This window comes from Pseudophryne corroboree, chromosome 5, assembly GCF_028390025.1.
Source record: "Pseudophryne corroboree isolate aPseCor3 chromosome 5, aPseCor3.hap2, whole genome shotgun sequence".
NCBI lineage: Eukaryota > Metazoa > Chordata > Amphibia > Anura > Myobatrachidae > Pseudophryne > Pseudophryne corroboree.
In genome coordinates this window covers 38,909,159-38,934,835 of record NC_086448.1, presented here as the reverse complement: position 1 = coordinate 38,934,835, position 25,677 = coordinate 38,909,159, and the positions used below count along the sequence as shown (strand labels likewise).

The 25,677-nt window shown below is 46.1% G+C and overlaps 1 protein-coding gene across 1 annotated transcript in view; it reads right to left on the bottom strand.

The window, feature by feature from the left end:
• The window catches only part of COL22A1 (collagen type XXII alpha 1 chain), a 381,368-nt gene that overhangs the window by 78,018 nt on the left and 277,673 nt on the right, over window positions 1–25,677 (bottom strand). Inside the window, exons 39-40 of the mRNA XM_063925140.1 lie at window positions 8,192–8,245; window positions 6,186–6,239 (exon numbers count right to left, since the gene is read on the bottom strand). Of these exons, the coding sequence (XP_063781210.1) occupies window positions 6,186–6,239; window positions 8,192–8,245 (108 nt within the window). The remainder of the gene's footprint in view (window positions 1–6,185; window positions 6,240–8,191; window positions 8,246–25,677) is intronic.

Sequence of the window (25,677 nt, the reverse complement as noted above, 5' to 3'; positions counted from 1 at the left end):
ATTGTCATGTGTTGCAGGTCAGACCTTTCAGTCCCCCAACGTTGCGTTATTTCATCACTATCCCTACCCGTAGTCCCTAATCCTAGTGCCTAACCCTAACTGCCCCTCCCTTCAGCCTAACTCTAACCCAGGGAGCTCACAGCCTAACCTTTTTCTCCCACAGCCTAACCCTCCACTCCTGCAGCTATACAGCACCCTAACCCTTCCCTCCCCGCTCAAAGTCTAACACTTCCCTCCTGCAGCCTAACCCAAACCCTTCCTTCCCGCAGCCTAACCCTTCACTCCTGTAGCTATACTGTACCCTAACCCTTCCTTCCCCGCTCACAGTCTAACACTTCCCTCCTGCAGCCTCAACCAAACATTTCCCTTTTACAGCCTAACCCTCCCCTCCCTAACCCTCCCCTCCCACAGCCTAACCCTAACACTCCCCACACACAGCCTAACCCTCCCCTCCCACAGCCTAACCCTCCCCTCCCACAGCCTAACCCTAACCCTTCCGTCACACAGCCTATCCCTCCCCACCCACAGCCTAACCCTAACCCTTCCCTCACACAGCCTAACCCTCCCCTCCCGCAGCTGAACCCTAACCCTCCCCTCCCGCAGCCTAACCCTCCCCTCACACAGCCTAACCCTCCACTCCTGCAGTTATACCCTAAACCTCCCCTCCCACAGCCTAACCCTAACCCTTCCCTCACACAGCCTAATCCTCCCCTTCCGCAGCCGAACCCTAACCCTCCCCTCCAGCAGCCTAACCCTCCCCTCCCGCAGCCTAACCCTAACCCTCCCCTCCCGCAGCCTAACCCTAACCCTTCCCTTACACAGCCTAACCCTCCCCTCCCGCAGCCTAACCCTCCCCTCCTGCAGCCTAACACTAACCTCCCCTCCCGTAGCCTAACCCTAACCCTCCCCTACCGCAGCCGAACCCTAACCCTCCCCTCCAGCAGCCTAACCCTCCCCTCCCGCAGCCTAACCCTAACCCTTCCCTTACACAGCCTAACCCTCCCCTCCCGCAGCCTAACCCTCCCCTCCCGCAGCCGAACCCTAACCCTCCCCTCCAGCAGCCTAACCCTAACCCTCCCCTCCCGTAGCCTAACCCTAACCCTCCCCTCCCACAGCCTAACCCTCCCCTCCCACAGCCTAACCCTAACCCTTCCGTCACACAGCCTAACCCTCCCCACCCACAGCCTAACCCTAACCCTTCCCTCACACAGCCTAACCCTCCCCTCCCGCAGCTGAACCCTAACCCTCCCCTCCCGCTGCCTAACCCTAACCCTCCCCTCACACAGCCTAACCCTCCACTCCTGCAGTTATACCCTAAACCTCCCCTCCCACAGCCTAACCCTAACCCTTCCCTCACACAGCCTAACCCTCCCCTTCCGCAGCCAAACCCTAACCCTCCCCTCCAGCAGCCTAACCCTCCCCTCCTGCAGCCTAACCCTAACCCTCCCCTCCCGCAGCCTAACCCTTCCCTCACACAGCCTAACCCTCCCCTCCCGCAGCCTAACCCTCCCCTCCTGCAGCCTAACACTAACCTTCCCTCCCGTAGCCTAACCCTAAGCCTCCCCTACCGCAGCCTAACCCTAACCCTTCCCTCACACAGCCTAACCCTCCCCTCCCGCAGCCGAACCCTAACCCTCCCCTCCAGCAGCCTAACCCTAACCCTCCCCTCCCGTAGCCTAACCCTAACCCTCCCCTACCGCAGCCTAACCCTAACCCTAACCCTCCCCTCCTGCAGCCTAACCCTAACCCTCCCCTCCCGCAGCCTAACCCTAACCCTCCCCTCACACAGCCTAACCCTCCACTCCTGCAGTTACACCCTAAACCTCCCCTCCCACAGCCTAACCCTAACCCTCCCCTCCCGCAGCCAAACCGTAACCATCCCCTCCAGCAGCCTAACCATAACCCTCCCCTCCTGCAGCCTAACCCTAACCTCCCCTTCCACAGCTTAACCCTAACCCTCCCCTCACATAGCCTAACCCTCCCCTCCCGCAGCCTAACCCTAAGCCTCCCCTCCCGCAGCCTAACCCTAACCCTCCCCTCCCACAGCTTAACCTTAACCCTCCCCTCCCGCAGGCTAACCCTAACTCTCCCCTTACACAGTCTAACCCTCCCCTCCTGCAGCTATACCCTAACCCTTCCATCCTCTCCCACAGACTAATGCTCCCCTCACACAGCCTAACCCTCCACTCCTGTGCGTAACACTTCCCTCCTGTAGCCTCAACCTAACATTTCCCTTCCACAGCCTAACCCTAACCCTCCCCTCCCTAACCCTCCCACAGCCTAACCTCAACCCTCTCCTACCACAGAGTAACTCTAACCCTCCACTCCTGCAGCCTAACCCCAACCCTCCACTCCCACAGCCTAACCCTAGTCTTCCCCTCCTGCCCACAGCCTAACCCTAATGTCAACAATCTGATAATTGAATTGACCCCAGTATGGTCATTAGACCATACTGTTTGAAAGGTCGGTTGGGTGTCTGTGTTTTCCTGTCTATTAGACAGACTCCCAACTGACTTTTCAAACATTTGAATCTCCCCCTATATATGGAATATGCAGATACAAGCAACATTTCAACAGTGAATATGTTGAATGAAGAATGCCAATGGCATGATGCCGATATGTTTCTGTCCACGTATCCACGTGTCCTCTCTCTCTCTCTCTATATATATATATATGAATGTAGCTTTGCTATTACACATTATTCTGCAGCACTTCTCCTGTTGCGGAGTACGGGCAGCCCAGGAATCCCAGGTGTGAGAATGTAGAAACTAATGGGAACACAGCAGAGGGGTGACATTTGGACTGGTCCTATAAATCTAGAGATGAGCGGGTTCGGTTTCTCTGAATCCGAACCCGCCAGAACTTCATGTTTTTTTTCACGGGTCCGAGCGACTCGGATCTTCCCGCCTTGCTCGGTTAACCCGAGCGCGCCCGAACGTCATCATGACGCTGTCGGATTCTCGCGAGGCTCGGATTCTATCGCGAGACTCGGATTCTATATAAGGAGCCGCGCGTCGCCGCCATTTTCACACGTGCATTGAGATTGATAGGGAGAGGACGTGGCTGGCGTCCTCTCCGTTTAGAATTAGAATAGATTAGAGAGACACTTGATTTACTAATTTTGGGGAGCATTAGGAGTACTCAGTAGTGTACAGTGCAGAGTTTTGCTGATAGTGACCAGTGACCACCACTTTTATTTATAATCCGTTCTCTGCCTGAAAAAAGTGATACACAGCACACAGTGACTCAGTCACATACCATATCTGTGTGCACTGCTCAGGCTCAGGCCAGTGTGCTGCATCATCTATTATCTATCTATATATAATATTATATATATCTGTCTGACTGCTCAGCTCACACAGCTTATAATTGTGGGGGAGACTGGGGAGCACTACTGCAGTGCCAGTTATAGGTTATAGCAGGAGCCAGGAGTACATAATATATTATATAGTGAGTGACCACCAGACACACAGTGCAGTTTATTTAATATATCCGTTCTCTGCCTAAAAAAAGCGATACACACAGTGACTCAGTCAGTCACATACCATATCTGTGTGCACTGCTCAGGCTCAGGCCAGTGTGCTGCATCATCTATATATATTATATATCTGTCTGACTGCTCAGCTCACACAGCTTATAATTGTGGGGGAGACTGGGGAGCACTACTGCAGTGCCAGTTATAGGTTATAGCAGGAGCCAGGAGTACATAATATTATATTAAAATTAAACAGTGCACACTTTTGCTGCAGGAGTGCCACTGCCAGTGTGACTAGTGACCAGTGACCTGACCACCAGTATATAATATTAGTAGTATACTATCTCTTTATCAACCAGTCTATATTAGCAGTAGACACAGTACAGTGCGGTAGTTCACGGCTGTGGCTACCTCTGTGTCGGCACTCGGCAGCCCGTCCATAATTGTATATACCACCTAACCGTGGTTTTTTTTTCTTTCTTTATACATACATACTAGTTACGAGTATACTATCTCTTTATCAACCAGTCTATATATTAGCAGCAGACACAGTACAGTGCGGTAGTTCACGGCAGTGGCTACCTCTGTGTCGGCACTCGGCAGCCCGTCCATAATTGTATATACCACCTAACCGTGGTTTTTTTTTCTTTCTTTATACATACATACTAGTTACGAGTATACTATCTCTTTATCAACCAGTCTATATATTAGCAGCAGACACAGTACAGTGCGGTAGTTCACGGCTGTGGCTACCTCTGTGTCGGCACTCGGCAGCCCGTCCATAATTGTATATACCACCTAACCGTGGTTTTTTTTTCTTTCTTTATACATACATACTAGTTACGAGTATACTATCTCTTTATCAACCAGTCTATATATTAGCAGCAGACACAGTACAGTGCGGTAGTTCACGGCTGTGGCTACCTCTGTGTCGGCACTCGGCAGCCCGTCCATAATTGTATATACCACCTAACCGTGGTTTTTCTTTCTTTATACATACATACTAGTTACGAGTATACTATCTCTTTATCAACCAGTCTATATATTAGCAGCAGACACAGTACAGTGCGGTAGTTCACGGCTGTGGCTACCTCTGTGTCGGCACTCGGCAGCCCGTCCATAATTGTATATACCACCTAACCGTGGTTTTTTTTTCTTTCTTTATACATACATACTAGTTACGAGTATACTATCTCTTTATCAACCAGTCTATATATTAGCAGCAGACACAGTACAGTGCGGTAGTTCACGGCTGTGGCTACCTCTGTGTCGGCACTCGGCAGCCCGTCCATAATTGTATATACCACCTAACCGTGGTTTTTTTTTCTTTCTTTATACATACATACTAGTTACGAGTATACTATCTCTTTATCAACCAGTCTATATATTAGCAGCAGACACAGTACAGTGCGGTAGTTCACGGCTGTGGCTACCTCTGTGTCGGCACTCGGCAGCCCGTCCATAATTGTATATACCACCTAACCGTGGTTTTTTTTTCTTTCTTTATACATACATACTAGTTACGAGTATACTATCTCTTTATCAACCAGTCTATATATTAGCAGCAGACACAGTACAGTGCGGTAGTTCACGGCTGTGGCTACCTCTGTGTCGGCACTCGGCAGCCCGTCCATAATTGTATACTAGTATCCAATCCATCCATCTCCATTGTTTACCTGAGGTGCCTTTTAGTTGTGCCTATTAAAATATGGAGAACAAAAATGTTGAGGTTCCAAAATTAGGGAAAGATCAAGATCCACTTCCACCTCGTGCTGAAGCTGCTGCCACTAGTCATGGCCGAGACGATGAAATGCCAGCAACGTCGTCTGCCAAGGCCGATGCCCAATGTCATAGTACAGAGCATGTCAAATCCAAAACACCAAATATCAGTAAAAAGCCTCTTTTTTTCTTTGCGTCATGTGCTGTTTGGGGAGGGTTTTTTGGAAGGGACATCCTGCGTGACACTGCAGTGCCACTCCTAGATGGGCCCGGTGTTTGTGTCGGCCACTAGGGTCGCTAATCTTACTCACACAGCTACCTCATTGCGCCTCTTTTTTTCTTTGCGTCATGTGCTGTTTGGGGAGGGTTTTTTGGAAGGGCCATCCTGCGTGACACTGCAGTGCCACTCCTAGATGGGCCCGGTGTTTGTGTCGGCCACTAGGGTCGCTAATCTTACTCACACAGCTACCTCATTGCGCCTCTTTTTTTCTTTGCGTCATGTGCTGTTTGGGGAGGGTTTTTTGGAAGGGACATCCTGCGTGACACTGCAGTGCCACTCCTAGATGGGCCCGGTGTTTGTGTCGGCCACTAGGGTCGCTTATCTTACTCACACAGCGACCTCGGTGCAAATTTTAGGACTAAAAATAATATTGTGAGGTGTGAGGTATTCAGAATAGACTGAAAATGAGTGTAAATTATGGTTTTCGAGGTTAATAATACTTTGGGATCAAAATGACCCCCAAATTCTATGATTTAAGCTGTTTTTTAGTGTTTTTTTAAAAAAACACCCGAATCCAAAACACACCCGAATCCGACAAAAAAAATTCGGTGAGGTTTTGCCAAAACGCGTTCGAACCCAAAACACGGCCGCGGAACCGAACCCAAAACCAAAACACAAAACCCGAAAAATTTCTGGCGCTCATCTCTAAATCACCCCAAGCGTTGGTTAATACGCCTGCCAGTGCAGTGCTACTTAATAAAAATGACTTACTGCCTCTCCCGGAGCGCCCGGCTTCCCGTCCTTTCCGTCTTTCCCAGCGATGCCCTGGAATAAAGTGGAGGGAGAAAAACTGCTTAAAATAAGAGTCACGGCATTTACAGATTGTAAGAAACTGATTGGGACACACTTATTCCTTTACACTGCATTACAGTGACTGTCTATGGAATATATACCTCAAGTACAGACATAAGACACGTCATATACAGTCTTGGTAAGGTGTGTGTATTATATAATGACACAGACAGTTATCCCAGACCAGGGGCTGGCTGGGCAGGGGGGCAGTGTGCCATCTACCCCCCGAGCCAGCGCAATTTAAGTGTTCCAGGGCCACCTGACTACAGATTCACTGTGAAAAGCTGGGCCGCTTGCTTGAGTCTGCCCCCCAGGCTGAAAGTTGCCAGCCAGCCCCTGTCCCAGATGTACCTATTTGGGGATACCTAGTGCCCTGTCTCCTGTAGCTTTATCCAGCACAAATAGATTCCTAATAGAGAAACCACATGACTGATTTAGAGTGAGGTGTTATAGACAGGGCAGCCGAGAGCCAGGATGGGCCCAGGTACTTTTCAAGGGGAGTGGCCTAATCACAGGAGGTGTGGTCATGTACCCTTAGAAAAAAATACTGAAAAAAATAGTATTTTAAGCACCTGCATGGCCACACTGCAGCCCAGTGCACAGCGGCGTGTTCTGGGCTGCATCTGCTGCTGCTAGGTAAGGGGGTGGTGGCCTGGGCCCCTACTGGACCCTCACTGGTCCCCTCCATCAGACCTGGGCCCGGGTAATTTGTACCCTCTACCCCCTCTCTCGGCACCACTGGTTATAGACCTCTATGGTGAGGACTGGCACGTGTGAGCATCATCCGTGGTCCTATTAGGGTTAGGGCTGTCCTCTCTTTTGTCTCCATTCCTTTTGCTTTAAGCCAAATCTTTAGTTCTGGCTATTAGTATGTTGTAGTCATGGTAAGTGATGTGCACACATGACCCCCCTCAGCCACCGTACATAGAACTTGTTTCTATAAGAAGTTTCTCTATAAAGCGAAATATTCTCTCCATTTATTCTTTGCACTTAAAGCAGCGCTGAGTACTACTGACTCTTAATGCAGATGATGGGGGTCATTCCGAGTTGATCGCTAGCTGCTTTCGGTCACTGCGCAGCAATCAGGAAAAAAACGGCACTTCTGCACATGCGTATGCGGCGCAATGTGCATGCGCGTCGTACTATTACAATGAATGATGTAGTTTCACACAAGGTCTAGCGAAGCTTTTCAGTCGCACTGCTGGCCGCAGAGTGATTGACAGGAAGACGGCGTTTCTGGGTGTCAAATGACCGTTTTCAGGGAGTGTTCGGAAAAACGCAGGCGTGCCAGGAAAAACGCAGGCATGGCTGGGCGAACGCAGGGCGTGTTTGTGACGTCAAAACAGGAACTGAACAGTCTGAAGTGATCGCAAGCGCTGAGTAGGTCTGAAGCTACTCTGAAACTGCACAAAATTATTTTGTAGCCGCTCTGCGATACAAACGTTCGCACTTCTGCTAAGCTATAATACACTCCCAGTTGGCGGCGGCATAGCGTTTGCATGGCTGCTAAAAACTGCTAGCGAGCGAACAACTCGGAATGACCCCCGATGTCCTCTCCTTAGGGTAATCAATGCATCTGAACAATTCTTGGCAGTAACTTGCAAAATAATGTATTTTTGGCACAATTATCAAACATGTTGCACAGAAATGGTGGAGATGTCACAGCACAGTGGGCCTAATTCAGGGGCTAATTCAGACCCGATCGCTGCTGTGCGTTTGTCAGGGTGACTGATCGTAGCCGTGCAAAATTTTGCACGGCTACGATCAGGTCTGAATTAGGCCCAGTGTTACCGTCTCATAAACTGTACTAGGAAAATGACCGGATACTACAAAATCACGTTTTCACCACAGGCGTGAAACAGTTGTGACAGAAGACTACGAATATTGCTGAAGAGGTGTCTCCTGACTTTTACGGCGATACTTACCGGCAGTCCTGGTAAGGCAGGCGGTCCCTGTGGTCCCGCAGGACCCACCTTCCCCTAAAATAAACATATACAATTATATCATTACCATTACCCCGCTAAACAGTCAACCGTGAGCAGCACAAAATAAAATCACAAAGTAATGGTACATTTGACATACAATAGTTTGTTAATACAAAAAAGCCAAAAGCAACATCAGACAGTACAGTAGACTTTACTAAGTGTTACCAAACAACTATGGACTTAACGGTATCATGGTTCTCCTGTACGTATGAATAGGCCCCACTTATATTCACTTGTCATGTCATATATGATGCACAAATATAGCTAGCGGTAATATATTTTATTCTACAGAGATAATACAACATGGACTGAAATCAACAGCGGAAATAACAAAATAAAAGGGACATTCAGGTAAAAGTTTTGGTAGATTCCATTGGAGATTTGGGATTTTTTTGAGGGGTAGGCATTGGGGGGGTTGGTATGGTGGCACAGTAGTTAACATTGTTGATTTATAGCACTGGGGCCATGGGTTTGAGTCCAACGAGTAGACTATCTGTGTGGAGATTGTATGTTCTCTCTGTATGTATGTGTCTTTCCTCTGTGTGCTCAGATTTCCTCCCAAAGACATACTGCTACTAATGTGTGTGGTCGGGAATTTGGATTGTTAGCTCCACGGTGGTAGGGACAGATGGGAATGATTCAATCAGTAATGTAAAACACTGAGATATGTGGGTAGTATATAAAAAGGTTAATAAACAATAGCTCCAGCTAATGATATGTTCTACAATGATTTGCTACTAATCCTTACATTGCCTTATGTTCAAAATACAGTACTTTAAGTTATAAACATCTCGGCAGAACTGAGGTGTAATTCTCTTCCTCAGACAGCTCTCAAAAAAATCTGCGAAGGTCTCGTATAAACAAGATAAGAAATGGGTATAATCGTCTATTTTTTTTTTCTATTTTTTTCTCTGTTGCCTTATGGTGGAAATGAAGCATGTCCTAATGCCACGCAGACTTTATTTGAATGCTCATGTCTAAGCTTCCATAGACCCATTTTCTCACCTAACGCTAACTCATTTTCTATTCAGAATGTAGCAGGGATATTGCAGAGCTATTGAGGGTCATTCCGAGTTGAACGCTAGCTACCGTTGTTCGCAGCGAACAGGCTAAAATTCGGCATTTCTGCGCATGCGTATGCACCGCCATGTGCAGGCACGTTGTACAGGTACAATGAGCATCATGGGTTTGCACAGAATCTAACGAACATTCCTGTCGCACGGCAGAACGCAGGAAGATTGACAGGAAGAGGGCGTTTCTGTGTGTCAACTGACGTTTTCAGGGAGTGCTTAGAAAAACGCAGGTATAACAGAAAAAAACGCAGGCGTGGCTGGGTGTCTGCTGGGCGGGTGTGTGACGTCAAAAGCCGTCCCTCCGTCGTTAGAATCAACGCACACGAAGAGTAACTACAGGGCTGGTCTTGTTTTGCACAAAATGTTTTTGCAGGCGCTCTGCTGCACAAGCGTTCGCACTTCTGCAAAGTGAAAATACACTCCCCAGTGGGCGGCGGCAATGCATTTGCACGGTTGCTAAATACTGCTAGTGAGCGCTCAACTCAGAATGACCACCATTGTTGTGCAGTCAAATCCCTTTTTTTAGAAATCCAATCAAACAAATGTGAAACTTTTTTTTTTTTTTGTGACGTTTGGAATCATTACTCTGTATTTATGTTGCAGTAAAAAAAATAATAATACCCTTTTGGCAGAGACATTTATCACCAAGTTTCTGTTCCCGGAAGGGTCACCCAGAATATGCTGCTACATTAGTTCAGTCTGGGATTGCAATCAGGGCTCAGCTGCATCCCGCAGTGACAGAGAGCCAGTTATGAACTTGTCTCTCCCGGTTCTGCAAATTACCTTCCTCCCCGTCAGCGCACACAGCGGGGGCGAAGCAGCACCGTCTGGAGAGTGTGAAAGTAACTAGCAGGGGAACATTGTGTTGCAATGTAAACATGGCAGACACATCAGGAGGGGGAGAATGCATTTACACCATTCACACAATGCATCTGTATTAATTAGTTTGTCTTATGAAAGTTAGCTGTGCAAAAGATACTCTAAGTGGTCTATTAATGTGTGTTATACATTCTCTAGAAGACTATATAGAGGGCACGCATGTCTCTTGTCGCATTTAGAGCACCGATCACCATTATTATTATATTATATGATATTTATATAGCACTACAAAGGCTCCGCAGCGCCGAGCAAATGGGGTAAGATATACAACAAAGTACGCAAGTACAAAATGGTACAGATAAGAACATAACTTTAAATGGATACATAATTACATACTGCAATTGCAGTGCTCAGATTACATAATTATGTAGAAAATAAAAAGGGCGGAGGGACCTGCTCGTAAGAGCTTTCAATGTAAAAGGACAATCAGATGTATTAAGCCTGGAGAAGTGATAAAGCGGCGAAAAGCACAAGGTGATAAAGTAACCAGCCAATCAGCTCCAATATGTAAATTTACAGTTAGGAGCTGATTGGCTGGTGCTTTATCACTTTGCACTTATTATTATTATTTATTTATTAAGTTTCTTATATAGCGCAGCAAATTCCGTTGCGCTTTACAATTTGAAATAACAATAACAAACTGGGTGATAACAGTCATAGAGGTAGGAAGGCCCTGCTCGCAAGCTTACAATCTATAGATCACTGCATTATCACTGCATTATCACTTCTCCAGGCTTAATACATCTGCCCCAACCGGTGAACGCTAGGTGCAAACAGAAATGAGCATTAACTGCAGCCTTAGGTCTGAATATGGATCCGCAATTAAATCGTTCCAGGTATTTTACCCGGGAGAACAGACCATGCGAGTGACCCCGTATTTAACTGAATGTGCCCCTAAGTGTTAGAGGTAGTAATGAGCGGGTTCGGATCCTCGGGATCCGAACCCGCCTGAACTTCACCCTTTTTTGCACGGTTCCGAGCAGACTCAGATCCTCCCGCCTTGCTCGGTTAACCCGAGCGCGCCCGAACGTCATTATCCTGCGGTTGGATTCTCTTGAGAGATTCGGATTTTATATAAAGCAGCGCGTCGCCGCCATTTTTCACTCGTGCATTGGAGATGATCGTGAGAGGACGTGGCGGGCGTCCTCTCAGTTTCTATGTCCAGTGGGCGGCAAATTGTGCTGCAAATATCTGTGCTCAGTGTGCTGCAAATATCTGTGCTCAGTGAGCTGCAAGTGCAAACATCTACGTTCTCTGCCTGAAAAAACGCTCCATATCTGACTGTGCTCAGTGTGCTACAAATATCTGTGCTCAGTGTGATAATTGCTTTATTGTGGGGACTGGGGAGCAGCTGTATTATATAGGAGGAGGACAGTGCAGAGTTTTGCTGACCAGTGACCACCAGTATTATACGTTCTCTGCCTGAAAAACGCTCCATATCTGTGCTGCATTGTAGTATATATAGTAGGAGTACAGTGCATAATTTTGCTGACCACCAGTATATAATATATAGCAGTACGGTACAGTAGGCCACTGCTCTACCTACCTCTGTGTCGTCAATTATACTATCCATCCATACCTGTGGTGCATTTAAGTTTTGCACAGTATATATTAGAGATGAGCGGGTTCGGTTCCTCGGAATCCGAACCCGCCCGAACTTCAGCCTTTTTTGCACGGGTCCGAGCAGACTCGGATCCTCCCGCCTTGCTCGGTTAACCCGAGCGCGCCCGAACGTCATCATCCCGCTGTTGGATTCTCGCGAGACTCGGATTCTATATAAGGAGCCGCGCGTCGCCGCCATTTTCACACGTGCATTGAGATTGATAGGGAGAGGACGTGGCTGGCGTCCTCTCCGTTTAGTTAGTTTGTTAGTTGATCTGATTGCTATTTGCTACTGCTTAGCTTATTGTGGGGAGGATTGGGGAGCAGCCGTTAGGAGGAGTACAGTCAGTGCAGAGTTCTGCTAGTTTTTTTTTATCCGTTCTCTGCCTGAAAAAAACGCTCCATACCATATCTGACTGTGCTCAGCCTCAGTGTGCTGCATGATATATCTATCTATGTATATCTGACTGTGCTGAGTGCTCACTGCTCACACAGCTTAATTGTGGAGGAGACTGGGGAGCAGTTATAGCAGGAGTACAGTGCACACTTTTGCTACCAGTGACCACCAGTATATTGTCTGCCTGAAAAAGTTAAACACTCCTGTGGTGTTTTTTTTTTTATTCTATAAACGCATTCTGCTGACAGTGACCAGCAGGTCCGTCATTCATTATATTATATAAATATTTACCTACAGTAGTGTTATATATATTTTTTTCATCTCTATCATCTTTATCATCTCTATATTAGCAGATGCAGTACGGCAGTCCACGTCTGTAGCTAGTGCTACCTCTGTGTCGTGACTACTAGTGCTCGGCCAATATTGTAAATAATATACCTCTACATGTGTGGTGTTTTCTTTTTTCTATCTTCATTCATACTAGTCTAGTACTAGTTGGTTTAGCAGTCTGCTGACAGTGTCCAGCAGGTCCGTCATTATATTATATATACCTACAATAGTACAGTAGTGATATATATATATTTTTTATATCATTATCATCTCTATACTAGCAGACACAGTACGGTAGTCCACGGCTGTAGCTACCTCTGTGTCGTCAGTGCTCATCCATAATTGTTTACCTACCTGTGGTGGGTTTTTTTTTCTATCTTCTTCATACTAGTAGTTTAGCAGTCTGCTGACAGTGTCCAGCAGGTCCGTCATTATATTATATACCTACAGTAGTAATATATTTATTATATTATCTATACTAGCAGACGCAGTACGGTAGGCCACGGCTGTACCTACCTCTGTGTCGTCACTCGTCACTCGTCCATAATTGTATACCTACCTGTGGTAGGTTTTTTTTTTTCTATCTTCTTCATACTAGTAGTTTAGCAGTCTGCTGACAGTGTCCAGCAGGTCCGTCATTATATTATATATACCTACAGTAGTGATATATATATATATTTTATATCATTATCATCTCTATACTAGCAGACACAGTACGGTAGTCCACGGCTGTAGCTTCCTCTGTGTCGTCAGTGCTCATCCATAATTGTATACCTACCTGTGGTGGGGTTTTTTTTTCTATCTTCTTCATACTAGTAGTTTAGCAGTCTGCTGACAGTGTCCACCAGGTCCGTCATTATACTATATATACCTACAGTAGTGATATATATATTTTTTTAATATCATTAATTATCATCTCTATACTAGCAGACGCAGTACGGTAGTCCACGGCTGTAGCTACCTCTGTGTCGTCGGTGCTCATCCATAATTGTATACCTACCTGTGGTGGGTTTTTTTTTTCTATCTTCTTCATACTAGTAGTTTAGCAGTCTGCTGACAGAGTCCAGCAGGTCTGTCATTATATTATATATACCTACAGTAGTGATATATATATATTTTTTTATATAATTAATTATCATCTCTATACTAGCAGACGCAGTACGGTAGTCCACGGCTGTAGCTACCTCTGTGTCATCAGTGCTCGTCCATAATTGTATACCTACCTGTGGTGGGTTCTTCATACTAGTAGTTTAGCAGTCTGCTGACAGTGTCCAGCAGGTCCGTCATTATATTATATATACCTACAGTAGTGATATATATTTTTTTTTTTATATCATTAATTATCATCTCTATACTAGCAGACGCAGTACGGTAGTCCACGGCTGTTGCTACCTCTGTGTCGTCAGTCACTCGTCATCCATAAGTATACTAGTATCCATCCATCTCCATTGTTTACCAGAGGTGCCTTTTAGTTGTGCCTATTAAAATATGGAGAACAAAAATGTTGAGGTTCCAAAAATAGGGAAAGATCAAGATCCACTTCCACCTCGTGCTGAAGCTGCTGCCACTAGTTATGGCCGAGACGATGAAATTCCATCAACGTCGTCTGCCAAGGCCGATGCCCAATGTCATAGTACAGAGCATGTAAAATCCAAAACACAAAAGATAAGTAAAAAAAGGACTCAAAAATCTAAATTAAAATCGTCGGAGGAGAAGCGTAAACTTGCCAATATGCCATTTACCACACGGAGTGGCAAGGAACGGCTGAGGCCCTGGCCTATGTTCATGGCTAGTGGTTCAGCTTCACATGAGGATGGAAGCACTCAGCCTCTCGCTAGAAAAATGAAAAGACTTAAGCTGGCAAAAGCACAGCAAAGAACTGTGCGTTCTTCGAAATCACAAATCCACAAGGAGAGTCCAACTGTGTCGTTTGCGATGCCTGACCTTCCCAACACTGGACGTGAAGAGCATGCGCCTTCCACCATTTGCACGCCCCCTGCAAGTGCTGGAAGGAGCACCCGCAGTCCAGTTCCTGATAGTCAGATTGAAGATGTCAGTGTTGAAGTACACCAGGATGAGGAGGATATGGGTGTTGCTGGCGCTGGGGAGGAAATTGACAAGGAGGATTTTGATGGTGAGGTGGTTTGTTTAAGTCAGGCACCCGGGGAGACACCTGTTGTCCGTGGGAGGAATATGGCCATTGACATGCCTGGTCAAAATACAAAAAAAATCACCTCTTCGGTGTGGAAGTATTTCAACAGAAATGCGGACAACAGGTGTCAAGCCGTGTGTTGCCTTTGTCAAGCTGTAATAAGTAGGGGTAAGGACGTTAACCACCTCGGAACATCCTCCCTTATACGTCACCTGCAGCGCATTCATCATAAGTCAGTGACAAGTTCAAAAACTTTGGGCGACAGCGGAAGTAGTCCACTGACCAGTAAATCCCTTCCTCTTGTAACCAAGCTCACGCAAACCACCCCACCAACTCCCTCAGTGTCAATTTCCTCCTTCCCCAGGAATGCCAATAGTCCTGCAGGCCATGTCACTGGCAATTCTGACGAGTCCTCTCCTGCCTGGGATTCCTCCGATGCATCCTTAAGTGTAACGCCTACTGCTGCTGGCGCTGCTGTTGTTGCTGCTGGGAGTCGATGGTCATCCCAGAGGGGAAGTCGTAAGACCACTTTTACTACTTCCACCAAGCAATTGACTGTCCAACAGTCCTTTGCGAGGAAGATGAAATATCACAGCAGTCATCCTGCTGCAAAGCGGATAACTGAGTCCTTGGCATCCTGGGCGGTGAGAAACGTGGTTCCGGTATCCATCGTTACTTCAGAGCCAACTATAGACTTGATTGAGGTACTGTGTCCCCGGTACCAAATACCATCTAGGTTCTATTTCTCTAGGCAGGCGATACCGAAAATGTACACAGACCTCAGAAAAAGACTCACCAGTGTCCTAAAAAATGCAGTTGTACCCAATGTCCACTTAACCAAGGACATGTGGACAAGTGGAGCAGGGCAGACTCAGGACTATATGACTGTGACAGCCCACTGGGTAGATGTATTGACTCCCGCCGCAAGAACAGCAGCGGCGGCACCAGTAGCAGCATCTCGCAAACGCCAACTCTTTCCTAGGCAGGCTACGCTTTGTATCACCGCTTTCCAGAATACGCACACAGCTGAAAACCTCTTACGGCAACTGAGGAAGATCATCGCAGAATGGCTTACCCCAATTGGACTCTCCTGTGGATTTGTGGCATCGGACAACGCCAGCAATATTGTGCGTGCATTACATCTGGGCAAATTCCAGCACGTCCCATGTTTTGCACATACCTTGAATTTGGTGGTGCAGAATTATTTAAAAAACGACAGGGGCGTGCAAGAGATGCTGTCGGTGGCCAGAAGAATTGCGGGACACTTTCGGCGTACAGGCACCGCGTACAGAAGACTGGAGCAACACCAAAAACGCCTGAACCTGCCCTGCCATCATCTGAAGCAAGAAATGGTAACGAGGTGGAATTCAACCCTCTATATGCTTCAGAGGATGGAGGAGCAGCAAAAGGCCATTCAAGCCTATACATCTGACCACGATATAGGCAAAGGAGGTGGAATGTACCTGTCTCAAGCGCAGTGGAGAAGGATTTCAACGTTGTGCAAGGTTCTGCAACCTTTTGAACTTGCCACACGTGAAGTCAGTTCAGACACTGCCAGCCTGAGTCAGGTCATTCCCCTCATCAGGCTTTTGCAGAAGAAGCTGGAGACATTGAAGGAGGAGCTAAGACAGAGCGATTCCGCTAGGCATGTGGGACTTGTGGATGGAGCCCTTCATTCGCTTAACCAGGATTCACGGGTGGTCAATCTGTTGAAATCAGAGCACTACATTTTGGCCACCGTGCTCGATCCTAGATTTAAAACCTACGTTGTATCTCTCTTTCCGGCAGACACAAGTCTGCAGGGGTTCAAAGACCTGCTGGTGAGAAAATTATCAAGTCAAGTGGAACTTGATCGGTCAACAGCTCCTCCTTCACATTCTCCCGCAATTGGGGGTGCGAGGAAAAGGCTCAGAATTCCGAGCCCACCCGCTGGCGGTGATGCAGGGCAGTATGGGGCGAGTGCTGACATCTGGTCCAGACTGAAGGACCTGCCAACGATTACGGACATGTCGTCTACTGTCACTGCATATGATTCTCTCACCATTGAAAGAATGGTGGAGGATTATATGAGTGACCGCATCCAAGTAGGCACGTCAGACAGTCCGTACGTATACTGGCAGGAAAAAGAGGCAATTTGGAGGCCCTTGCAGAAACTGGCTTTATTCTACCTAAGTTGCCCTCCCACAAGTGTGTACTCCGAAAGAGTGTTTAGTGCCGCTGCTCACCTTGTCAGCAATCGGCGTACGAGGTTACTTCCAGAAAATGTGGAGAAGATGATGTTCATTAAAATGAATTATAATCAATTCCTCCGTGGAGACATTCACCAGCAGCAATTGCCTCCAGAAAGTACACAGGGACCTGAGATGGTGGATTCCAGTGGGGACGAATTGATAATCTGTGAGGAGGGGGATGTACACGGTGATGAATCGGAGGATGATGATGAGGTGGACATCTTGCCTCTGTAGAGCCAGTTTGTGCAAGGAGAGATTAATTGCTTCTTTTTTGGTGGGGGTCCAAACCAACCCGTCATTTCAGTCACAGTAGTGTGGCAGACCCTGTCACTGAAATGATGGGTTGGTTAAAGTGTGCATGTCCTGTTTATACAACATAAGGGTGGGTGGGAGGGCCCAAGGACAATTCCATCTTGCACCTCTTTTTTCTTTAATTTTTCTTTGCGTCATGTGCTGTTTGGGGAGTATTTTTTGGAAGGGCCATCCTGCGTGACACTGCAGTGCCACTCCTAGATGGGCCAGGTGTTTGTGTCGGCCACTTGGGTCGCTGAGCTTATTCACACAGCTACCTCATTGCGCCTCTTTTTTTCTTTGCGTCATGTGCTGTTTGGGGAGTGTTTTTTGGAAGGGCCATCCTGCGTGACACTGCAGTGACACTCCTAGATGGGCCAGGTGTTTGTGTAGGCCACTTGGGTCGCTGAGCTTAGTGACACAGCTACCTCATTGCGCCTCTTTTTTTCTTTGCGTCATGTGCTGTTTGGGGAGTGTTTTTTGGAAGGGCCATCCTGCGTGACACTGCAGTGCCACTCCTAGATGGGCCAGGTGTTTGTGTCGGCCACTTGGGTCGCTGAGCTTAGTCACACAGCTACCTCATTGCGCCTCTTTTTTGCTTTGCGTCATGTGCTGTTTGGGGAGTGTTTTTTGGAAGGGCCATCCTGCGTGACACTGCAGTGCCACTCCTAGATGGGCCAGGTGTTTGTGTCGGCCACTTGGGTCGCTGAGCTTAGTCACACAGCTACCTCATTGCGCCTCTTTTTTTCTTTGCGTCATGTGCTGTTTGGGGAGTGTTTTTTGGAAGGGCCATCCTGCGTGACACTGCAGTGCCACTCCTAGATGGGCCAGGTGTTTGTGTCGGCCACTTGGGTCGCTGAGCTTAGTCATCCAGCGACCTCGGTGCAAATTTTAGGACTAAAAATAATATTGTGAGGTGTTCAGAATAGACTGAAAATGAGTGGAAATTATGGTTATTGAGGTTAATAATACTTTGGGATCAAAATGACCCCCAAATTCTATGATTTAAGCTGTTTTTTAGGGTTTTTTGAAAAAAACACCCGAATCCAAAACACACCCGAATCCGACAAAAAAAATTCGGTGAGGTTTTGCCGAAACGCGTTCGAACCCAAAACACTGCCGCGGAACCGAATCCAAAACCAAAACCCGAAAAATTTCCGGTGCACATCACTAGTATATATATATAGTAGGAGGACAGTGCATCATTTTGCTGACCACCAGTATATAATATATAGCAGTACGGTACAGTAGGCCACTGCTCTACCTACCTCTGTGTCGTCAAGTATACTATCCATCCATACCTGTGGTGCACTTCAGTTGTGCGCAGTATATATAGTAGTAGGCCATTGCTATTGATATATTACTGGCATATAATTCCACACATTAAAAAATGGAGAACAAAAATGTGGAGGGTAAAATAGGGAAAGATCAAGATCCACTTCCACCTCGTGCTGAAGCTGCTGCCACTAGTCATGGCCGAGACGATGAAATGCCATCAACGTCGTCTGCCAAGGCCGATGACCAATGTCATAGTAGAGAGCACGTAAAATCCAAAAAACAAAAGTTCAGTAAAATGACCCAAAAATCAAAATTAAGGCCCTCATTCTGAGTCGTTCGCGCGGTAAATTTCTTCACATCGCAGCGTTTTTCTGCTTAGTGCGCATGCGCAATGTTCGCACTGCGACTGCGCCAAGTAAAATTGCTATGATGGTAGTATTTTTACTTACGGCTTTTTCTTCGCTCCGGCGATCGTAGTGTGATTGACAGGAAATGGGTGTTTCTGGGCGGAAACATGCCGTTTTATGGGCGTGTGGGTAAAAACGCTACCGTTTCGGGAAAAACGCGGGAGTGGCTGGAGAAACGGGGGAGTGTCTGGGTGAACGCTGGGTGTGTTTGTGACGTCAAACCAGGAACGACAAGCACTGAACTGATCGCAGATGCCGAGTAAGTCTGAAGCTACTCTGAAACTGCTAAGAAGTTTGTAATCGCAATATTGCGATTACATCGTTCGCAATTTTAAGATGCTAAGATTCACTCCCAGTAGGCGGCGGCTTAGCGTGAGCAACTCTGCTAAAATCGCCTTGCGAGCGAACAACTCAGAATGACCTCCTAAAAGCGTCTGATGAGAAGCGTAAACTTGCCAATATGCCATTTACGGCACGGAGGGACAAGGAACGGCTGAGGCCCTGGCCTATGTTCATGGCTAGTGGTTCAGATTCACATGAGAATGGAAGCACTCATCCTCTCGCTAGAAAACTGCAGTGCCACTCCTAGATGGGCCAGGTGTTTGTGTCGGCCACTTGTGTCGCTTAGCTTAGTCACACAGCGACCTTGGTGCACCTCTTTTTTTCTTTGCATCATGTGCTGTTTGGGGGCAATTATTTTGAAGTGCCATCCTGCCTGACACTGCAGTACCACTCCTAGATGGGCCAGGTGTTTGTGTCGGCCACTAGGGTCGCTTAGCTTACTCACACAGCTACCTCATTGCGCCTCTTTTTTTCTTTGCGTCATGTGCTGTTTGGGGAGTAGTTTTTGGAAGGGCCATCCTGCCTGACACTGCAGTGCCACTCCTAGATGGGCCAGGTGTTTGTGTCGGCCACTTGTGTCGCTTAGCTTAGCCATCCAGCGACCTCGGTGTAAATTTTAGGACTAAAAATAATATTGTGAGGTGTGAGGTGTTCAGAATAGACTGAAAATGAGTGGAGATTATGGTTATTGAGGTTAATAATACTATGGGATCAAAATGACCCCCAAATTCTATGAATTAAGCTGTTTTTGAGGGTTTTTTGTAAAATTTTCAGGGAGGTTTTGCCAAAACCGGTCCCAATCCAAAACACGGCCGCGGACCCGAATCCAAAACCAAAACACAAAACCCGAAAAAGTTCCGGTGCACATCACTAATTTAAAGTGTGTTCACATAACTGCGACACGATCAGATGCGGACGCACTCCCGGATACTCCTTTTGGAAAGCACATCTCCTGTAGGTACTGGAAGGCTGGTGGAACAATACACAATGGTAACGATGAGTATGAGCAGCACTATAGATATCTCTGATTGGTTGATTGTGTATTGACTCCTCCTGTCTCCTCCTATCACAATGCACAGAGTAATGACTGGAAATGGCCTCGGTGTATTGATAAGTACAGGTGAGTCGGGGTTTTATGTCTCTTGGCCGTACCTCCACTTGCAGCTCAGTGGGTGTACGGCGGCTGACAGTGGGGGGATCACAGGTAGGATAAGTGTTCTGTGGGCGGGTCATGGGCATGGAGACAGAGCTGCAGGCTATGCAGGGATCTATGTGATTAAAGACAGATCTGTGGCATAAGATTTAGGGCACTCTGAAATGCCACGTTCCAGTGTTTTCCAGGAAAACAATGTAGCATAGCATTCTGTATGCAAATACAGTCGCCGTCACATACAGAATATAGGCCCAGGCACATTATGTGTAACGCGATTTATAGCGCACAGAGCCAAGATGTAAGAGGACATATCTGTACATGGGGATTTACAGGGATGATTTAAAAATGCTACAGTCAGGGGTCTGATAAACATGCCCATAGGGCGGCGGAATACAGGGCTGTTTCTAGGGGCAGGCGAGCCGTGGGCAATCGCATGGGACGGCAGGCCCGGGTAGCAGCGGCGCGTCTTTAGCTGGCGGGCAGCCATGCATATATAGATAGCACCGTGAGCATTTCAACTGGGGTGCTGGCTGCCAGTCAATTGGAGCTGCGGACCGGCAGCCAATCAGGAGCGCCGATTGGCTGGTGCTGTCTATATTGGATGGCGCTGTCTGTTCCGACGGCGCTGTCAGTATCTCCATGGTGGTGCCAAGATCCCCTTCATCATGGTTGCCCGCTGTCACCACATGGCTACCGGGGCTACTCAGCCGGGGGCCGGTGGGAGGGACCTCACCCAGCCGGCACTCCCCAGACACCAAATGCCTGACTGTGGGGGATCCTGAAAGTAAGATGCCCTCATGTGGATCTGGCTATTTACTGTAAAAGTTTTTTTGTTTATATTTATGTGAATTTGGCTTTTTACATTTTTTTATGTGAAGCTGGCTTTTTATAAAAATTTATGTGGATGCTGGGGGATTCAGGGAGCAAAACCGGGTGTTAGGTAGTCTTTTCCTGCGAGGCCACACCCATTACAGTGAGGCCACACCCACTGTAGCAAGACCACGGAGGGGGAGGATTGCGCATTATTTACTGTTCGCACTGGACATTTAATGGAAACAGACTTTTTGTTTACATATTTTGTTAAAACCAACAATTTTGAAGATATTTTAATATTTTCATTTACTTTTCTTTTTTTTGCCCTCTAAGTGCGTAAATGTTTTCCATTGTCTAAAAAAGTCCAAATTTCTTATTCGGTAGAAAAGCAAAAAAGGCAGCTCTATCTGGAACAAACCATGGCCCTCGTTCCGAGTTGATCACTCGCTAGCTGCTTTTAGCAGCATTGCACACGCTAGGCCGCCGCCCTCTGGGAGTGTATCTTAGCTTAGCAGAATAGCGAACGAAAGATTAGTAGAATTGCTACTAAATATTTTCTTGCCGTTTCTGAGTAGCTCGAGACCTACTCACAGATTGCGATCACTCGATCCGTTTAGTTCCTGGTTTGACGTCACAAACGCCCTGTGTTCGGCCAGCCACTCCCCCGTTTCTCCAGCCACTCCCGCGTTTTTCCCCGGCAGGCCTGCGTTTTTTGCAAACGCCGTGAAAACGCTGAGTTGCCGCCCAGAAACACCCACTTCCTGTCAATCACACTACGATCACTCGAGCGTTGAAAAATCTTTGCTCGACCTTGTGTAAAGTAAATCTACTAAGTTTTTAGTAAAATAACTAAGCGCATGCGCTCAGCGTACCATGCGCATGCGCAGTTTGGGGTAAATCTCAGGATAGCGAAAATCGGCAACGAGCAAACAACTCGGACTGACCGCCCATGTTGCAATGCCAGGGGATCAAACATATTTATGTTTTTTGTGCAGGTTTTGTATGTATGGCTGCTTTTGTATGCAGCCCACAAATGTCAGACAACTTTATTTTTACCATGCAACTTAGATTTCAGTTTGAACACACCCCACCCAAATCTAACTCTCTCTGCACATGTTACATCTGCCCCACCTGCAGTGCACATGGTTTTGCCCAAGTGCACAGTTACCTTACTTGCTGTTTTTGCGTTACGTCTAAATCAGAATCATACCCTTAAGGGCCCAATACACTACAGCGACATGTCGGAGGCTAAAGTCGGATGCGATTTCCCTTGAACCGCCCGGCAGCTTCCCGGGCGGCAGGATTGCATACAAATAGTTATGTATATTTTTATCTATTCAGCTCTCTAGCGCCAATTTCTCTTTGTGTTTACCTCACGGGTACACGCATCTGTTCGGATTGAATGTAAAACACATGGGGTAAAATTAGGGGTTTCTGTACTGGAAAAAGACTTAGGGGTTCACATAGATAACAAATTAAGCAGCAGTACCCAAAGTAGGACTGCAGCAAAGAAGGCTAATAACATATTAGCATGCATAAAACGGAGAATTGATGCAAGGAACGAGAGTATTATACTCCCATTATATAAATCACTAGTGAGGCCACAACTTGAATACTGTGTGCAATTTTGGGCACCATATTACAAAAAGAATATCCTGGAGCTAAAAAAGGTTCAGAGGCGGGCGACCAAACTAATCAAGGGCATGGAGATGCTGGAATACGAAGAAAGGCTTGCAAGGCTAGGCATGTTAACATTGGAAAAGAGGAGACTAAGAGGGGACATGACCAACATCTACAAATATATAAGGGGTCAATACACAGAGCTCGGGAGGGACCTGTTTTCTATAAGATCAGCACAGTGGACACTTGCTTACAGTGGGGATTGAAAGTTTGGGCACCCCAGGCAAAAATTCATTTTAATGTGCAAAAAGAAGCCAAGGAAAGATGGAAAAATCTCCAAAAGGCATCAAATTACAGATTAGACATTCTTATAACATGTCAAAAAAAGTTTGATTTTATTTCCATCATTTACACTTTCAAAAGAACAGAAAACAAAAAATGGCATCTTCAAAAGTTTGGGCACCCTGCAGAGTTAATACCTTGTACTGCCCCCTTTGGCAAGTATCACAGCTTGTAAACGCTTTTTGTAGCCAGCCAAGAGTCTTTCAATTCTTGTTTGAGGTATCTTCGCCCATTCTTTCTTACAAAAGTCTTCCAGTTCTTTGAGATTCCTGGGCTGTCTGTGAAGCACTGCTCTTTAAAGGTCTATCCATAGATTTTCAATTATGTTGAGGTGAGGAGATTGTGAAGGCCATGACAAACCTTCAGTTTACGCCTCTCGGTGTAATCCACCGTGGATTTTGAGGTGTGTTTAGGATCATTATCCATTTGTAGAAGCCAGCCTCTCTTTAACTTCAGTGTTTTCACAGATGGCATCAAATTAGCGTCCAAAATTTGCTGGAATCTTATTGAATCCATTTTTCCTTCTACTCGTGAAATGTTCCCTGTGCCACTGGCTGCAATACAACCCAAAAGCATGATTGATCCACCCCCATGCTTAACAGTTGGACAGAGGTTCTTTTCATTAAATTCTGTGCCCTACCTTCTCCAAAGGTGCCTTTGCTCATTCCGGCCAAAAAGTTCTATTTTAACCCCATCGGTCCACAGAACTTAATTCCAAAATGCATCAGGCTTGTCTATATGTTCATTTGCAAACTTCAAACGCTGATTTTTGTGGTGAGGACGTAGAAGACGTTTTCTTCTGATGACTCTTCCATGAAGACCATATTTGTACAAGTATCTCTTTATAGTGGAATAGTGTACCACAACTCCAGTGTCTGCCAGATCTTCCTGGAGGGATCGTGCAGTCAAACGTGGATTTTGACTTGCTTTTCTCACAATCCTGCGAGCTGTTCTGTCTGATATTTTTCTTGGTCTTCCAGATCTTGCTTTAACTTCCACTGTTCCTGATGACTGACATTTCTTAATTACATTCCGAACAGAGGATATGGGCATCTGATAACGCTTTGCTATCTTCTTATAGCCTTCTCCTGCTTTGTGAGCGTCTACTCAGTTTCAGTGTTCTACACAACTGCTTAGAGGAACCCATGGTGCGGATTGTTGGGGCAAGGTCAGATGAGTCTGGGCTTTTAAAACCTTTGAGATTGACATCACCTGGTCTTTCCAGACGATGATTGAGAACAATCCATGACACTGCCAGGTCTCAGCTGTCCAAAGGGGGCAGTACAAGGTATTAACTCTGCAGGGTGGCCAAACTTTTGCAGACGCCATTTTTTGTTTTCTGTCCTTTTGAAAGTGTAAATGATGAAATAAAATAAAACTTTTTTTGACATGTTATAAGAATGTCTAATCTGTAATTTGATGCCTTTTGGAGATTTTTCCATCTTTCCTTGGCTTCTTTTTGCACATTAAAATGAATTTTTGCCTCGGGTGCCCAAACTTTCAATCCCCACTGTAGGTTAGAGGAGAGGAGTTTCCGCACATTGAGGCGAAAAGGTTTTTTCACAGTAAGGACAATACATGTTTGGAATTCCCTGCCTGAGAGAGTAGTAATGGCGAACTCAATCAACACCTTTAAGAATTAGATAAATTCCTATTGGATAAAGATATTCAGGGTTATGGTGTGTAGTCACGCATTATAGTTAATATAACTAGTGCTAATTAAAAAAATAACTAGCCCTATAATAAGACTGCATAGGAGACCACAAATAGGTTGAACTCGATGGACAATTGTAACCTTAGTTACTATGTTACTTACATCTGATTTGCTACTTTTCATCCTATTTATTGGCCTGAAAGAATGAAATCGGGCATTATCGTTCTAGTGTATGGGGCCCTTAAGTCTTACCCTGTTTCTTACTCTTATTTTGCTCTCATGTACCAGGCTTCGTGAGAAGGGGGGATTCCAATTTCCTATTTCAAATGAAACTTTGTAATTAGAATCATCGCTGTGGTCTGACCTCTGGGCCAATCCAATTATTTCTTGTAAAAATGTATATTAAAACAATTTAAAAATGATTGAGCTTCCAATTTCTTTTAGAACAGAAATCATTAATTTGACTTTAAGAAAAAAAAATTTTTTATAGTAGTGATAAAACTGAGGCTTATATACTGTAGCGGAAATGTTTCATCTTAATTATTTAGATTAAGCGGATATGAGACAATTGAGAATAGTTTGGGCCATTCGCAAGATTTGCTTTTTCTTGGAAATGCTCAATTTATTTTGGTTTGAACATAGAGTTTCTTGAAGATAGAGAATCCCTAATCCTAATATGTCGCGAGGAATGATAAATAGATTAATTCTAAAACAAACTTTATTTTAAGCAGAAAACTATTATTTTCTAAAATTTGGCTTCAAACCTTCAATACCGCAAGCCCCTTTCCGGTAAGGTTGGGTACACACTTCCAATCCTCCAGACTCCAGATCAGACTGTTTATATAATCCTACTGCAGACCTG